Consider the following 18,500-nt stretch of genomic DNA (forward strand, 5'->3'; position numbering starts at 1 on the left):
ACGCCAAAGTTCTGTGGAGCACAGCTTTTATTCTACAGGGTGGTTGTTAGACCAGAGCCAGACAGAGATAGCCCCGCTCCGGCCGTCCCACTTAGGAGCTGGCTCCTGCTGGGCTGTACGGGAGGGAGGCGCACGCTTCTTCTTAACCTAAGTGCGCCCACTCTCAGCCCTCCGTGCCCGGTACGGCACACTCCTCCGTAGCTCACGGGGCTCCGAGAGGCTGCTGAGGAGCATTGCCCCATAGCAGCGAGCGGGACCAGGAGCCCTGGGAGAGGACTGGCCTGGCCCGGAACGCGCCGCGCGGAGCTACGTTGCGCGGGGAAGGGTGCGCAGCGGCACCGGCGCCGGTTGAGGGGCGGGCAGCCATGGCGGTGGACATCACCCTGCTGTTCAAGGCCAGCGTGAAGACGGTGAAGACCCGCAACAAGGCGCTGGGGGTGGCGGTGGCGGGTGACAACGCCAGGGACGAGCTGCTCAAGCGGAGCGCCGCCCGCTCCAAGAGCGACTTCACCGGCCGGGCCCGGGAAGTGGTGAGTGCGGCGGCGGGCAGCCGGGCCCCGCGGGGCGGGGGAGCGGCAGCGGCAGCCCACCCTGCCCTGGGCAGCCCGCCCCCTTCAGCTCACCGCGGAGTGGGCCGCCACGTCCGGCCCTCCCCGAGGACCGGGGCGAGCGAGCGGGCTCCAGAGTCGCCCGCAGAGTGCCTCGGGGTGACTCTTTCCCACACGGATGTGGGTCGGGAGGGTGGGAGTGCAACGTGAGAGCCGGGTCCGGCAGGGGAAGGCTCAAAGCTCGCCTTCCGCCCGCGTTCCCCCGGCGGGACCCTCCCGGGCGGCTCTGCCGGCCGCGGCCCCTTCCGGGCGGGCTGTCGCGCCTGGTGCGGGCCGCGGCCGTGCGTGCATTGATACGAGTGTTTCCTCGTGCGAGTTGCCACGTAAGAGAGCGCTCCTGTAAGCAGATAGGAACGTAAGCGCTTGTAATGTTGCACAGTATATTCTGTCTTCAGTTTTGCTTTCGGTTTGTCACGCCGTATGGCTCTGAAGTGCCAGTTCTGTACAAATTACATTACAAATATACAAAGGCGACTAGAACATTTTAAGATTTGAAAAGACAAGCACTGAGAAGTTAAGGAATTACAGAGCTGAAGGCTGACCAGCACTATTAACAGTCCTCAGTCCAGTCACGCCGTAAACCAAATTTGTTGCAAGTTATTTTGCTCCGTACTGAGTAAAAGGCAGGGAGAAAAGTCTGGTACCAAAGCAGGGTTTGAATAGCACATGTTTAATGTACTGGACTGTATTTTGTAAAACTCGGAGCAAAGGACTTTCTGAGGAGACAGGCTTACAGAGTGCAAATACAAGTTTAGGACTAAACAAAGAACACACAAATAATCTTGTTCTGTCATTTTCTAAGTTATGAATAATTTAGTTTTCAAGCATAGCTATTAATATCACATTTCTGTGCTCACTGTACATTTTCCAGTTCTGAGAGAGTACTAAAAAAACAGTGTAAATTGTAACCCTTGATGTTTGATGTTCAGTAGCTCAGTGATTGCTTAGAGGCCTAAGCAGAGGGTGTCGAGTACCTAAATGAGTATAAAGCAAGTTTTTCTTATGGTTAATAAGTGACTTGTTCACTATGAGTGGTAGGGATCTATCTGCAGTGATCAGACCAGTCCATAAAACTACAGTCAAGATCTTTTCCTGTGAAAGCTACCTTTTCCCCCCCCCACTGCATCTCCTGATGCAGATATTCCACATTCTGCAGTGTTAGAGAGAATGGGCTCCTTCAGTTTTACCCCAGGGCAGTCTTTCTAATTTTTAACACTATTTGTGTGTGTAAATTCCTAGAATTCAATAAATGATTGGCTATCAGGGGGCATTATATTGGCATTTATCTCCATCATCAACACAGCTGCGATTTTTAAATCTTCCATTCAGAACTCCAGCAGTTGGGCTGGTGCTGAGGGGAGGTTGTTGCTCTCTAAAGGTTTAGCACTAGACAGTGTTTGGATGTTTTGTCGAAGTGTTTCACAGTTATTTGTGGCATCAAGAGGAAATCTGAGATTTTTAGGTTCCATTCTAGATACTGTTATAGCTATAGACTTCTGGTTGTTCCCTCTGAAGTGTTTCACCTTTTGTCCAGTTGTCTCCACTATTGCCTGCACTTCACAATCATATAATGGTTTGGGTTGGAAGGGACCTTAAAGCTCACCTAGGTCCAGCCCACTGCTGTGGGCAGGAGCACCTTCCACTAGACCAGGTTGCTCAAAGCCCTGTCCAGCCTGGCCTTGAACACTGCCCAGGATGAGGCGTTCAGTTCTTCATTCTCAGTTTCAGCGTCTGTATTCCAAATAATTTATAGCTTCAGACTAGGCTGACATCTACTTCTTCCTCCTTCCTAGTGTTTTCTGTGTCTTCCCTTCCTATCACCAATGCTTCCTTGCATTTGCTGCCTCCCAGTTTTGGTTTTCTTTCTTGAATTCGGTTCATACTGAAGCCTAGCCTCATGTTCATCTTCTCGCTGCCCAGCCGTAGTCCTGTGCTGTGGGAGCAACATCCAGCTCTGGTCCAAAGCAGACAGCAGGATGGGTGCTCAGCCTGGCCTGGAGCAGCCACACAGCTGTGGGATCGGAGTTCTCCTTCCCAGCCCATCCCATGGTGGTTTTGTATCACATTATTATTGTGTTTGAGGACTTGGCTGAACTGTATTAAGTGGTGTAATTCTATCATACATAGAATATTTTCTTCCTCCTTTCCCCTTGCCCCAAAGGACTATGAGTTTTGCTGCAGGATTTGAGGACTGTGGAAATGTTTTCTTCTTTCTTTTCTGGTCTTTTTTTGTAGACAGACTCTTATGTGGTGTTTAAGAAGGAAGATTGAAAGTACTTAATTAACATTTGGAGAAGAAGCCAGCAAAGTTGTAACAGTTCCTTATTTTCCATTGAATTTCGTTTTTCTTCCCTAAGGAAGCTCTGTGTCTGCACAGTGAGCTTTTGTATTTATGGTAAAGTCTCGTTGCACCTGGGAGATAAGAGTTATAAAGTCCTTTTTTATGCTCTCAAACTTAACATGATTTTTTAGGTGGACTGGAGTAGGCAGAGAGAATAGAACTTGAATCAGCAGTGTGTGGAAAACCAAAAATGGGAGGATACATTTTGTGTGCTTTTGGTATTTTGCATTAGTCGCAAAAAGTACTTAATGGTTCTGCATTAATTTGTATTTCTTTTCAAAGCTGTTTTGTGCTCATATATGTGTGTGTGTACATATATATATATATATATACACACTGTGTTGTTGCAGCCTCTGGGGGGCTGACGAAGGCGTTTGTATGTGAGGCTGCATTGGTAACACAAGGATGTTACGAGGTTATATAAAGTCATTGTGGTGTTAGTAGCAGAAGCTGCTGTTGCTGCTCATTAACATTTATTAAACTGTGACAAAACTGTCCTGTTTGCCTGTGGATGCTTTTCTAAACCAAAGATGAATGTTATGCTATAAAAGGATTTTCTTTGCCCTGGTGTTGACCCATCACTGTTTATTTGGTTTGGGGTGTTTTGGTCTATCAGCTGCATTGTACAAGGTTGGGTTGGCTGATACATGATGAAAGGTGACTAATGCTGCACATATGATGAATGTTTCTGGCATCTCACCACCTGCTCACCAGTTACATATTGACTAGGACCAAATAAGAAATGATCGTTGAGGGGTTCCCTACAAGAAACCTGCAATAACAGTGACAGACTCTCCATTGCTTGCAACTCAGAAAAGACTGTTAGAATTCATTATGTATATGGTAGTGCTTTTTGGTCAATTGAAACAAAACCAGCACTTTTTCTTTTAGACTTTTACAGTAACCCAGCTATTTGAAATGCAGTGTATACTTTGACAGGCTTATGTAGTGTTACGGTGGGTTGACCCTGGCTGGACACCAGGTGCCCACCAAAGCTGTTCTGTCGCTGTCTTCCTCGGCTGCACAGGGGAGAGGAAGGAGAGGAAGTGTAACAAAAGGCTCATGGATTGAGATAAGGGCAGGGACAGATCACTCACTGGTTACTGTTGTGGGCAAAACAGACTCAACTTGGGGGGGAAAAGTCAATTTGATTTATTAACAATCAAATCAGAGTAGGATAATGAGAAATAAAAACTAAATCTTAAAACACCTTCTCCCCACTCCTCTCTTCTTCCCAGTTTTCTCCACTTCCTCCCCCCAGTGGTACAGGGGCACATGGAATGGGGGTTGTGGTAAGTTCATCACACATTGTCTCTGCTGCTTCTTCCTCCTCAGGGGAGGACTCCTCATGCTTTTCCCCTGCTCCACCATGGAGTCCCTCCCACAACAGACAGTCCTTCATGAGCCTCTCCAACGTGAGTCCTTCCCACAGGCTGCAGTTCTTCATTAACTGCTCCAGCATGGGTCCCTTCATGGGGTGCATCCTTCAGGAATGGACTGTTCCAGACTGCATCCCCCCTGGGGTCACAACTCACAGCAGACTTGCTCCAGTGTGGGCTCCTGTCTTCATGGAGACACAGATCCTGACAGGGTCCTTCTCCAGCATGGGCTTCCTACAGGGTCACAGTTTCCTTTGGGCATCTCCCTGCTGCAGCCTTGAAGTAAGTTTTCGGGGACAAACATGAACAGTTCAGGTATAGCATAGGCCCAGTATATGTGGCACTCATTCACAACATTACCATGGTCTTAAACCTGCAGATTTGGATATTTTAAAAGGTTGTCAGCTTTGGAAGGTGTTTGGCACTTGAACTTCTGTCTTAGGACAGTCTTGGGAAACCTGACTATTGAATCGTTTCCTGTTACTTTTTAAGGCAAGGATGAGCTATTGAGAATACCACCTGCCAAATATGCTTCTTTCTTAGTTACCTGAGTGTATTGAAGGAATGAACTTTTTATCATTGCTGACTGTTGGAGAAATGGAATCGGGGCTGGTACAGCCTATTACAGAAATAAATATCCGTTAATGGTCAGACAGAATTTCATGGTGGGCTTGATTGCAGCCATGAATGAAATTTTGTGTTTCACTAGGTTGATTCCCTTCTTTAAGGTTTTGCAGAAAGCTAAAAAATGAAGTGTTGGAGCATGAATCCTTCAAAAGCAATACCAGACCTATCTGAAAACCTATCTTTGAGAATGGAAAATTTGAAAGGTTAAATGTTTCTTAGTCTTTAAATGCAGAATTTCAGAATGATCAAATGTCTGTGTTTGAAACTGTTGAATGCATAAGGATGCCAGGTTCATGAGGCTGGAACATCTGTTACTCATATAACTTCTGTGTATGGATTCTGTAGGATGATTAACTGATTCTTCAAAAAAAATTGGTATGATAGGCCAATATTCACATCAAAAATATGTTCAGCTGCTCTGTACAAATATGTAATGAGTAGGAAAAATCCCCACATAAAACTTGTCTCCAAAACTGGGTCTTGCGAAGGCCAAACCAAATGACATTGAATATAAATTTTGAGAAAGCTTTTGATTTCAAGGCTACCTGACTTAATTTTTAGCTTTTAGGTTTTATTTTACATCCTCTGAGTAAAACAGCCTTTCATGCATACCTGTGTAAGTACAGCAGATTGGACAAAGCCCATGGGATATTTCAAAGTAGCATTGCTATTGGAAGAGATGGAGAGCTGATGTTTTGTCCTTGGTCCCAAACATGGCCCATCTTTGTGCAGTTTGGTATTTAGAGCATTCTTGTAGGAGAAGAAAAGGCTGGGGTGTCTGTATGTGGTGTTTGCAGTGTCTTAATCTTTGTCTTGTGCTTGATGTTGTGCTGTTACGTCATCGGTCACTTGAGACTGACCCAGGAGATAGCAGTCTTGTTCAGAATGTGTGGGTTAAAGCCCTTCCTCAATCTTCGTTAGCGAAGACAAGCCTTCTTCATAGGAGAAGAAGAACTCCTATCTTCAAACCCGGGCAGATGGAGCTCGTCTAGCCTTGTATGGTCTTCCATCTAAGAGAAGGACACTCTTACAAAACCTACGACCTGAGGACTTTGCTGCCACTATCCTAGCTAGCTAGGCCGTGGCAGTTAAACCTCAGGGGTAAAGGGTGCGGCCAGTTCTGCACACACTGCGCCTCACCTAAAAAATCCACTGCGCAGGCCGGAAGGACTTACTCTCACTTGTCTGTATGGACAGGCGAGGATCGAATCGGCAGGTGACAAGGTGCATGGGAAGCTGCAGATCCAACCTTGCATGTGGGTGGATCAGGGCATGGGTCGCTCAAGATTGCCCCAGGAGTTCACAGTCCTGGTCGGAAACTTCCTGATTGCCTAAGCAGCCTTTTTTCCAACCAGATTTGCATATCCCACATGCCCTTGGTCATCATGCTTGTAGTGAACGTGGGTAAAACCCTTCCCAAATCTTTGCTTGCGAAGCCAAGCCATCAATCAGTCAATCTTTGTCACTGTATTAATAAAGCCTAAAAAAGTATGAGAAATGCCAAAACCAGTAGCTGGTCCCTACAATTGACCATATAGGACCACCTTGAATAGCATGACATAATTATTGATGTAGCACCATTAAAAGGGTTTTTCACCATACATACTTTCTGATCCCTTTCAGACTATTCAGGATTGTTTGAAGAGGTACCAAGAATAAAATTCAGGCATTAAAAATGTGCAGTGGGTCTGGTTACAGTAAATAATCTGTAGCTAGTACATGGCACTAATAGAGAAGGACAAGTCTGCATGCTCACTGGAAAATTTGTAGGGATTTGCTGGTCAAAACCAGTTTGGAAAACAGTAGTAGATGATTAGATCGAGATTTCAAACAAAAAATTCTTCTTGCTTAATACAATTTTAGTATTGTAAGAAAAAAGAGTTGGCTTGTAGATTGGGAGGTTCATGGGCTTTTCCACTGCCTGCTTTTGGATATGTAGTAGCTTTGGTGATAGGCAGGTACCACTCTGTTGATGCAAGGAGTAACATCATTACTGTTTAAAAAGTGAAGGTAAATGAAAATAAAAATGCCAAGTATTAAATGTTTTATTGGAATATGACAATAGTTATTACACTGCTGGCTCTGAGTGAAGTTTAGGTTGGTGTCTCCAGAATGCATCAGATTATATTGAAGCTGTTTAAACAACAGAGAAATATCCTAATTAATGAAAAGGCCGTCTTGCTATATTAACTTTAATAGGATGGGACACGTATTTGCCAGGTTTAGAATAGACCTGAATGTGCATTGAAGACTGCATGGTCATGTAGTGAGCTACTTCTGTTGTAGTTGCATAGCTGACACTAACCAGTGCTTTGAGAGAAATGGCCAAAAATGGTTAAAATGGTGTGCTTGAATGTTTTTGGTTTTATACTCAAACTAAAAAAAAATCTAACCTGATGTAATGTTAATTCATACCATTGTTTTGACTTTAATGATTACATAACAATAAGTCCCACGAAAGAATATTTGGATGCAAGGAAATGTATACTGCTTATAGTATAGCCAATTATAGTCTCTATTAGAAATTAATGACTGTGCCAAATTTTGGACAGCAAGTGATATTTCAGTTCACTTAACTTTTAATGAGAGGTAAGTTCTAATAAATTGGGGTCCACAGCTGAGGTCATCAGAATTAATTCTGACTTCTCCCATGTACAGTTATAAAGTCACTTTTTTCTTCTAAGTTCACCGCTGATGCTGCATTTTGTGCTCTTTTGCATCCATGTGGGTTTCCCTCCCCCGTTTTCTCGGCAGAAAATACAATTCTAAGTGACGCTTTTTCAAGTGGGGTGTTACAGTGTAGGGCTTTCTAAGCTTTCAGATTTATCTCTTCCCCTCTGCAACTTATGCATAATGTTAGGTTCTTATTATGAACATTTCTTGTTTTTACTCCTCATTTCCTCCATCCTTGTTAGAGAAGAAATTTAGCCTGAGAGATGAAGGGGAAAGGACTTGATAATTTTAATTAGTAGAGGAGAAACACTTAAAAAGCCAGAAAGTAAATAGCGGAGGAAAGATGTTTTTAAGATTTTTGGAGACAAATGCAGTGCTGACCTTGTTTAATGCAAAAGGATTAACTGCCAATTCACTGATGTTCCCCTTGTGATGCTTCTGGTTTTGGCAAAATTCGCATCAATACCAGTGGTGAGGGTATAGACTGGCCTTGGGGGAAGAGTTACATTTTGGGAAATGTCAGTGCAAATGTCTGTCCTTGTCCCCCACTGCTTTGTTTGTTTGTTTTGAAGTACATTCTTAACTCCATGGGAATTATTTTCTGACTGTAACTGAACAGCAGGATTGAAAGTTGGCTTGGGAGACAGCTTTCCTTGGTCGTCTGTTAGTTTTGTTTTGACTAACTGGACCTCATGTGGTGCTGAGGAGTCCAAAAGTACCTGAGGCTGCAGTTCCCGTTTTGAGGATGTTGTCTTTGTCCTCACCTCCAGCTTGGTTGTGGGAGGTTCTTTCCCGACTTTGTTGTTGGAGGAAATGTTATATTGTGTAGCTGGTCACTATGAACTCTTTTCTGACTATGGCTGTCCGTTAAACTGACACCTCCTGTGAGTTCTTGATTTGTCATCTTGCCATAAATAAGAATAAAATTTATGGACTCTTGTAGTACATGTGAAAGTGGAATAAAGCTGAGGTTTATCATCTGTAGTTTCCAACACAGGTTACATTAACATGACATGTGAAGAAGGAGAAAAGTGGGCTAAGGACAGGTGGTGGCTCCTGTGGCATCTGAAAATCTGGAGTGATTCAATAGAAGACAACAGAAAGTGAGTAGGCTTAGCTGGAATAGAATGATGTAAGTTGGAGAAGAGACAGTCTAACATGAGAGGTAGAAATGGGTAAAGAAAAAGAATGAACAGCAGGAAAGCATATGGAGGTTATGATAGGATACATCTAAATAGGAAAGAAAGGAAGGGAAATGGAAGTGTGAGAATGCAACTTACAGGTTAGTGGTTTTAATGGATGCATTTATGCTTTTTACTGTTTCTCCGAGTTCTGTATCAAAGATGTTGGAGCAAGAACAGCTCGTTATTTTGAGTACTTTGACACACTGCCATCACTAGAAGCTTTGGGCTCTGTATTTATGTTTATTAAAATCTCTTGTTTGGGACAGAAATCAACTTAAAAATAAGCAGACTTAATATTAATGTGACTTGTTAGAGATTTAACTGTTGGGGTTTACTTTCCAGACATTATCAGTGAGGCCAAAATAAAATTAATTTATCTGGAAGTTAGTAACTGGTTCTTTAGGTTCTGATTTTCCTCCTTTTGAAAATAGGGCAAGTCTGTTGAATAGTAGCCCAGAGTAGAATTTAGCCATGACTCTTCCTGGCATCCTGCACTTCTCATTTCTGTGTGCATGGTGTATCCTGCTTGTGAAGTTAGGTAGAGAGAGATATTCTTGGACATTTGAGAAGTACTATTTCTGTTGCTTCTGCTAAATCTAGACTTGGACTAAGGAGGATTCTTCTCTGCAGCAATTAGCAGGCAGAATTTCTGAGTCCTCATACATAAATTGCTTTGAAATCTGAAATGTATTGAATATTAGCAAGATGGGGAGATATGTAATTTAGGATGCTGTGCTTCACACATGATCAGCAAAAAGAGTTTTAATCTGTATCTCAGCGAACAGCTATTTCAAAGCATAAAGATGTTGCAGCTTCTCACAAAAATCGGTTACAAATCATTGCTTTCAACAAGTGGGACTAACACATGTGTTTTTGCTAATTGGGCTGGTTTTGGTCATCAGGATTAGTTATTGCTGTAATGCTGAGCTGATTCCTTGTGATTTTTGGTAATGAGTGGATTAAGGTTTTCTGTGCTTTGCCATAGACAAAAGAATGTAATTTTTCAGTGAAAGATTATGTAATTATATGCTCTGTCTTTGAAACTTCAGACCACTGTGTTTGAAAATATGTGTCAGGCTGGCAAATACTAAAACCTGGTACGATAGCTTCAGCAGTGACAGCGATTAAAGGGTGAAAATTGGAGGTATGAATTGTTTCCAGCAATTCTGAGAAAATGTGCTTTAGTGTCGAAAATATTACAGTGTGATCTAATTGCCTAGAATTTTAAATGATGGATACTTGCTTGAAAATGTTGGTTTCCTGTCTTCAGGGTGGTGTGTCAAAGCTTTCTGTCTGCCCCAAAATGATGTTTTGTAGTGATCAGGTACCAGTCCTGAGGTTTTTGTTGTCCCTTTTTACCCTTTGATTCTGACTCTGCCTTCCCTTTTGATGGAGGGTGGTGAGAGCATTAGAGAAGCAGATTTACTACATCTGCTTAAATTTCAATCTATTCCATTTCCATAGGTATTGTCCAGCATTTGGAAACCAAACAAAACAAAAACCAGATACAGTTAAATCTAATCCAGCTTCCTTTCAATCTTTGCTTTTCCACTATTAATAGACTGCTTGATGTTTCCCACTGGATATTTCCTTTTTTGGTTGATTTCTAAATGGTTTTGAATGTGGATTTAATCTCACTATGCTGAATTGAATATTTAATTTCCATAGTACAAGATGCAACAGACTGGTGTTTCCCACCTCTCCATGTCTCAGTTGGATAGCAAATGTGAAAGGGGGTTCTCGTGAATGTTGGTAGAGGTTCTGTGAGGATTATTTAAACATTATGTTGGTCTGTGGTTGAAAGGGTCTTGGATTGCATCATAAATTTATTAGATGTCTCATATGGAGTAATATTCTAATCAGAATTCTTGTGTGTTCGTTCAGTGTTTTAGTTTTTAATGGAAAGTAAAGTAAGTCCTCAAATGTTTAGTCCAGGTAAAAGTAAAATATCACTGCATTTAGAAGACCAGAAATAATCTTGCTGCAGGACTTGTGGGGTTTCTGTAATGAAATAGACACCAAAGGCCTGGCAGGTAAAAAAGAGTGGAGAACAGAGCCCTGGGTTGTACAGCAGCCCACGAGTGTGGTGGGACTCCTTACCCTGGCTCTATGGCAGCAGCTGCTGGGGAGTGCAGGTTAGCTAGACTCCTCAGTCTTCAGAGAAGGGAGAATTTTGTTAAAGGAGCAGGAAGACAGGGGAGTTGGTCAGCAATGTGTTGAAACTAAGATGTTCTACAGAGTGTTGATATTATGGGGATGAAAACATACTTTTGGAGTTCTGAGTTGTTCTAGAAATCTTGTATTTTCTGGTTCTCAGATTGACGTGTAAGTAAAACAGATGTAATTGCATCATGGATTGTTTTTTTTTCTTGCCTGTTTTTGGGTGGTTTGGATGTTTTTGCAGAATAGAAACAATTTTGAATTCTCAGGCTCTTTGAGACTTCTCTTTCTTAAAGAAATTCCAGCTTTTCTTTGAGAGTTTTTGGCAGAACTAATGGCTTCATTTCACACACACACATACACACACTCCCCCCTTATCTCCAGTTTAGCAGTTAGTTTGGGTGATTTTTTTTCTTGCTCTTTCCTGGAAAAGAAGCAAAACATTGTGAGAACTGCATAGGAACCTACTGCTTACTCTTATGACACTTCATGTCTAACATAAGATGTTATACATTATATCTGTCTTCTTTATAACTAGTTCACTTGTGTTAAAAATAAATGGTGATAGCAAACTGACATGTGAAAGACAAACATGTAATGGTGATGAAAACCATTTAATGATTAGTAAGGCAACAAGTATTTCTTGAAAATAAAAACCATGTCTAAAGGCTCTAATGCTGACTTTTGGAAACACTGCCATGTTGTGGTATTTGCAATACCGTATGTCCTGTACAGTAGATAGTGTTTAAAATTTCTTGGGAACTGGAGCTTGCAATTGTGAGCTTGGAATGTCCTGCAGATAATTAAGTTGTGGTCAGGCTTTAGAAAAATAAAAAGTTCTCGAACTATGATTTTATAAACATGCTACAATAACATTTCTTTATATTTAACAGTTTCTTATAGAAAGCTGATACTCTCACAAGGCATTGACTAAAGGTACAACATCAAGAGAGAAAAAATACTAAATTAAAACTTCACTTAGGATGTTGACAGTTGGCTTGTAATATTAAACAGATGTGTGTGTTCATGGGATATTCTTTCAGAATCTTGTTGCATACCCATTTTATAGTGACAGCTACAAATTTTTGATTAATTTAAAAATCTTCTTTCTTTAGTTGTCTTTGTTACATATTATTTACTTGGGTCGATTCAGCTGGACAGCACGATGTATACTGCAGTTTGTGATAGGAAAGTGTTCCTTTATGTAGGCTTAAATTAAGCCATGGCTCCTTCAACTATATAGAAAAATTATTACATCTATGCAAAGATTCTTAGGCGTGATATTACCTTTGCATGTGTAAGCAGGGCATTTATTGATTGTGGTTGTGGATATGGTAGGGCATAATTTGGCCTCTTCAGCTTCTAGTAAATAGTGACAGGAGTCAGTGCTAAAATAAAGAAACTTTTAAACAGATGCAAGTTGAATGGAACAGAGATGGGATTATCAGTTAAAGGAAGAGCATACTAAAATGACAAAATGTTGCATACAGTTCTGATGTCCACTTTTTCCAGAAATGTGGTGGTGGTGGAGGAAGAGGTTGTGTTTTGCTTTTTTTTAGAAAAGAGGTGTGAAAATGAGCTGACGCCTGAAAAATCTACTTAGTGGCGAGAAACTTCTTCATCCAATTTTGTTAGGGGACATGATCACAAGAAAAAAGTCTCCAATTTTTTCATGGATCTAAGGAAAAAGCAAAAATAACATGCAGTGCTGAGAAAAGTCGTCATTATTTGTAGTGGTGTTCAGCTGGTCCTTGATTTGGCAGATTCTGCATCACTTGAAATCTCTTAAATCAAGTGCATATATTCCAAAATACATACAGTACTCAACAAGTATTGCAGGAGTTAATACATGTAGGGATGGCTCAAGAATTCCTTTTTACATGTGGGACACTGCTTTGTACCAAAGCAAAGAATTGGATACTGGTTTTCCGAATCCCAGACTACCGCTCGGGTGACCTATGACTCTGATCAGCCTGACCTTACGCTGTGTGAATGTATGAATGTTCTGTCTTCATTTTTAATAATAAATGAACTTACAGGAAACAACGTGTTAAAGCATTTCTAAAATAAAATAGCCGTATTAAACTTCACAGAGTGCTTATTCTTATTTTCTACCACAGGAGTGAGTTACTGCAAAGTAAGCAACCACTTTTTAATGTTTGGGAGTTTTTTTCTGATTCCTTCTTTACAAATTTCAGAGGATGAATGGGTGTACAAAGACAGGTAAATGAATTTTGTAAAGACTGAAGGAATCATTAACCAATGTGATGTGTTCGTTGATTAAATAACACTACATTGCTGTAATCTGCACACTGACTCAGTTTCTTGTATGAGTGTCTCCTTTCTTTGTTAGAGTTGTGTAAAGACACAATCATGCACCATAAGGCGAAACTAGTTTACTGTATTACTGTAAGAGCACACTTTATTTCTCTTAATGATGTTATTTCCAGTTCCTGAAAATTTTAGCTCTCTTTGGAACCCATTAAAGAATAGATGCGAAATACTTAAGAGAGCTCAGATACTGTTTCTTATGGTCTTGAATATGATGTAAAGAAGCCTACAGCAAATACAGGAAAATACTTCTTAGAGATAATTAAAATGTGGAGGAGAATTAAAAAAAGGAAAAATACCAAAGAGTGAATTAGTTGGTCTAAAATGTGACCTAGTATAACTTCTTGTATTGATTTCCTTCTGTGTTACGGCATACAGAAGGCATGGTGCTGTGGTCTGGCTATTACATTACCATTTCTTCACAATTTATTGTCTGAAAAATTACAGTAGTTTCAGGAGTGGTTTGTGGGTTCACACAATACACTTGAAATACTTAATATAATTTTATTTTGCAGGGAAGATAAGGCATGAAGATCTTTTGTAGGAAACTTATTTGCAGTGAATGAAAAGAAGGCTTTTCTATATGGCTCTTAAATAAAAATTGAGTCTACTTACTTAAGCATATGTAACCTATGTGAATTCTAATCTCAATATTATTCCAGTTTTGAATAAATATATATATAAAAACATCCATTAGGGATATAGAAAAGACAATAATGCAAATATTACATGGATTTTTGTCTTGTGAGTGAATCTGCATGGCTTGTTTTTGACTCTAATAAGAATCAGAAGTTTACTCCAAAGCCTTTTTTTTTTTTTTTTTAATACGAGGTTGTTACTGATGCTTTTATGTTTATAAAAACCCTTCTATTACAAAAGTTTGTTTGCAGGCATTTTCTGGATTGAACTGTTTTGAACAAACCAATTGTATCAACCAGTTCTTCAAATATAGTAGAAGTTGTTTCCTTCAGTGAGATTTGTAAACTGTTGTGGGAATTCTGCCCAGCCTGATGATGATAGGGTGTCATTTTCTGTCAGAGCAGGCATACCAATAACTCTTATTATTGTGTATCTTCCAGCTGGGGCTCTGTGATGGTTGGTTCTCACTTCAAGTTTTGCTCCTTACGTGGAGGTCTTTGGAATAGTATGAGTAAATTGTTAATCATTGAAATTACATGAGATGGCTTGCTATGCTTTTAGGCCTTTTTCTTTAGCACACTTGGAATTAGGGAGATTATGTTAACAGATTTCATAGAATCATAGAACAGTTTGGCTTATAAGGGACTTTAAAAATCGTTTAGTTCCAACCCCCTGCTATGGGCAGGGAATTTTCTATTATCCTTATTACTGATGTATAATATGAAATCTCTGGCAGAACAACTCTGTATGTGTCTCATCCTGCGAAGATAACTTTTGACTGAGGCTGTTGCTAGTGAGAGATTGTTGTTTATTAAACACAAATGTATATTGTAACAAAAAAAATCCACTTTCTTATTGGAATTTTCTAAGCAAGAAGATATGTTGTAATGAAAATAAACTGAAACTCATGAATAGCGAGTTGTTCAGAATTAAGTTTCCTACGTATTTTAAGTCTGTGAACCTAACTATTATATTGCGTTCTGATTGCATGATGGTTTTTTTCTGCTTTAAATTGCTATTACAGTAGCTCTGAGAGTCCCTAACTGAGAGCAGAGCTAGACATCATTTGTGGAACATTTGAGCTTTTAACTAAGCAAGATATTTAAAGATGAAAGATAAAATCCTACTTGTAACAGGCTGAAGCGTTCTGGTTGATTTAACTGAAGAAAAGAGTTTGCAGAAAGCTCTTAGTAGCGTGAAAGTTTAATTCTCATTGTTTGTTCCACATTTTATCTTCTGAATGAGAGTGAGGATGGAGACTCGCATAAGAGAGACTGAAAGAGAAATCTTCTCAAAAGCTTTTTTAGGACTTTTTATTAAGGTACATTCCTCTTACTTTTTTGGTTGTGAGAAATGAACTGAATTTGTTTGGACTGTTCATCCTTTGTTGAGTTGGGTGCTAAGACAGTGTTCTCAGGAACTTCTGACAAATAGGAAGGAATTACGAGTAAAGACATTTCTAATATTCTGTCCCCTAAACCAAAATAATTCTACAGATATTTATGCATAACAGCCTTGGAATTTTTCACAAAAGTGTAGTATTGAAAATATGTCTGAGTTGTAGCAATTAACCTACATGCACAGTTATAATTCTAGAAAATGGACAGCATATTACATTCAAAGACTGGATCTGATAGACCCAAATTGCTTAAAACATCAGTTATTGAAGATGTCCCCCTGGGACTTTGAGAAACCATTTAACAGATGAAAGTACATTTTGAAAAGTTTGACCTTACAGGCAATCATAAAATGAATCAAAACAGTTCTTTCCTCCCCTGAAATGTACAGAGCCCATCTGTATCTAATCCAGTAATTACAGACTGAGTTCAATTACCTTTTCAAGCTTGGAGCAGACTGGAGACTGGGCAGTGAACAAACATAGGGTTTTGTCTAGACCTCAATTGACCACAGTCTAAAACTTGAATTTATATCTCATTTTATTTTTAACTTTGATAGCAAAATAAATCCTTTAAAAACTATCTCGTTGCTAGATCGTGAAAGTTTTTACTTCTTGATGCAGCATTTATGGCTACATTTTTATCCTAGTGAAGTTAATAAAATGATACCAAGTCCTAAGAGTTTATTGGGTAAATCATTTAAAATGTAGCAGAAGCAGGTTAACCAGTTCTTTTGAGTCTTTAATATTTCTACAACGAACTTATGAAAGCATCATCACATAATTATGTAATTTATTCTGTGCTCATATCCATATATTTATATGGATATGAATATATGGATATTAATATCTGTATCTTTATTTATAAATATATGTTTAATATTCTATTAAATTTTAATGTATATTTAATGTTCAGATTAAGAAAAAAAACCTTTTGTTTTCTTCTCTTTTAGAAAAGTGAACCCCAAACCTACATGACTGCCGTATTGCCAGTAGCTAACCCAATTAGAAACTATGCTGAAAATATATTTTTCTACAATTTTATTAATTTATTTCAGTTAGAGCAAACAGACTCTCCATTCAGCCATAAAGACAGTGTGAAAGAATACATACACAGCTACAAATTACAGCAGCAAGTATAGGTTATCCCTTTGACCACGAAGTTGAAACCCAGGCATTTTTTGATATTATCCCACAAATGAAACAAACCACATAATACACATCTTGTTGAGAAGTATCTTGAGCTGCATTCACTTTGTAACCTAACAACATCACCCACATGATGTTCTTATTCCTTACACAACGGTTTATGTGCAACCTTCACTTGTAAAGCATTCTTTGCAATGAAGATGTATGTAGTTTGCAGAAACCAACTGCAGCATGCAAGACTTCTGTTGTTACAGTAGTACATTTCCTATCTCTTGGGTAGCGGTGGAGGAACAACGATTAAAGACAGGATAAACACCATGTCTTTAACTTTTAATTGTGCGGTGCGCCTTTGGTGGAATGGCATCTCTTGGCAAATGAAGGTTATGATAATTGCCGTGTTTAGCTGAACTCACTGATTCTTAATAGTAATCAGTATTTTGTAGCAGTTGCTGTAATTAGTTAAGAATGTGGTTCATGATGACTTCCAAGTCAACACGCATTTGGCGAATAAAGCAGTCTGTTTCTATGAGTAGTAAATTTGATGTGACAAGCAGGAATCTTTTGATGTTTAATTGGTTTTCCTTGTGACACTTGAGAAAAAGCTGATCTAATGAAATGTTGTATTAACTGTAAAGCTGAGAGGCCCACTGATTATTCTGAATGTATTTTGTCTCTGTATTTTATAAGGAGAAATTCTCCAGTATTTGCTTTGTAGTTTTCTGGATGAGTGATAGTGTTCTGAAAAGGTAATACGGAAATGTATCAAATTATATTCATAATCATAATTTTAAGAATTTGTAATAGTATATGATGAGAAAACATAGTAGTTTTTGGTATATAACATCAGTTTGGTTCTTTTTCTTTCAGAAAAGGACTGTCAGGCACTCAGAAGTCAGGAAATCCAGTCTTCAATTTCAGTCTTTCGTCAGAACCTATTTATAAAATCACTGAGAACATCTTATTTCTTCCGTGTCTTAACTCCACATGAGGAGCTAAGAAGAACTTTCATCCGTTGCTAATGGCCAATGTCATAATCTGTTGTACAATCATATTTATATTATTAGATCTGTCATAGAAAATAGCACCGTACACTGTCTAAAAACACTGAGTACTTCCAGAAAGACCCCAGCATTTTTTTTTTCGTCCTCTTTGCCCTAATGGCCACAAGAAATAAACAGTTCACCTGGAGATTCTAGTATCATTGATGCTGCAGTTCAGTGTACCTCCAGGCTTTGTAATTAAAAGTAAAGAAGGACTGTTGATGCACATTTCTGAAATCTTAATTTATGTAATAAAACTGTATTATAGCTTCATAGGAAAAGGCTACTACATCCAGGATGCTGGATCTGTTACTTGCACCCTGTTTTATTTTATAGAGCTTCAGTGTTGCACAGAGCTTCAGAAATGAAAGCATTTTAGACCAGCAGCTAAAATGAGTATGCTCTGAGAGTAAACTACTAAGGCAGTGCCTTTAATCTGTGGATTACCTGAAATGAGAAATCTAGATTTTGTATTGTTTACTTTGATCTACATAATTTTCATCCTAAAGTGTAGTGACACTCTTCCTCCTCTCACCCAAATGCAAAGGCTGCTGACAGTAATTGTTAGGAGAGTTATGTCTGCTACAATAGGCAAAAATTGTGTTACAGTAAAAATGAAAACGTGACTGTTTCATGGCCTTTCTCAAGATTTTTCATGACCTTATCCACTCTCTTTGTCCCAAGTGGGAGTTGGTTGGTATGGTTCCACCTCTTTGCTCATTAGCAAATGGACTTTGTTTTGTGACTGTCTCAAGAAACTACCCAATTTCGGTTAGTTACATTCAACTAACACTGTACAGCAGATTTTCTGCAGTGTGCATTGCGTACACTTTAGATTTGTAATGTGAGAGGAAAACAGTATTATTTGTTTATTTATTTTTAATGATGTTTTCAGTTTAATGAAAAGGGTTTTTTTTAATGTGAAAGTATTTGTCATTTGTACTTCAATAGATGTTTTTGTTTGGACTGTTTT

At 39.5% G+C, this 18,500-nt stretch overlaps 1 protein-coding gene across 3 annotated transcripts in view; it reads left to right on the forward strand.

Annotated features, from left to right (window-relative positions):
- Positions 1 to 285: 285 nt before the first annotated feature.
- Positions 286 to 18,500, forward strand: part of STX18 (syntaxin 18) — a 62,245-nt gene continuing 44,030 nt past the window's right edge. The window contains exon 1 of one of the 3 annotated variants that reach the window (XM_062636357.1): positions 286 to 530. In XM_062636357.1, coding sequence (XP_062492341.1) covers positions 366 to 530 — 165 coding nt within the window. In that variant the 5' untranslated portion in view covers positions 286 to 365. The remainder of the gene's footprint in view (positions 531 to 18,500) is intronic. The other 2 variants (XM_062636356.1, XM_062636359.1) reach the window with 2 other exon arrangements.

The sequence above is a fragment of the Pezoporus occidentalis genome, unplaced genomic scaffold (genome assembly GCF_034315485.1).
Source record: "Pezoporus occidentalis ecotype Australia unplaced genomic scaffold, CSIRO_AGI_Poc_V1 ctg48, whole genome shotgun sequence".
Classification (NCBI taxonomy): Eukaryota; Metazoa; Chordata; class Aves; order Psittaciformes; family Psittacidae; genus Pezoporus; species Pezoporus occidentalis.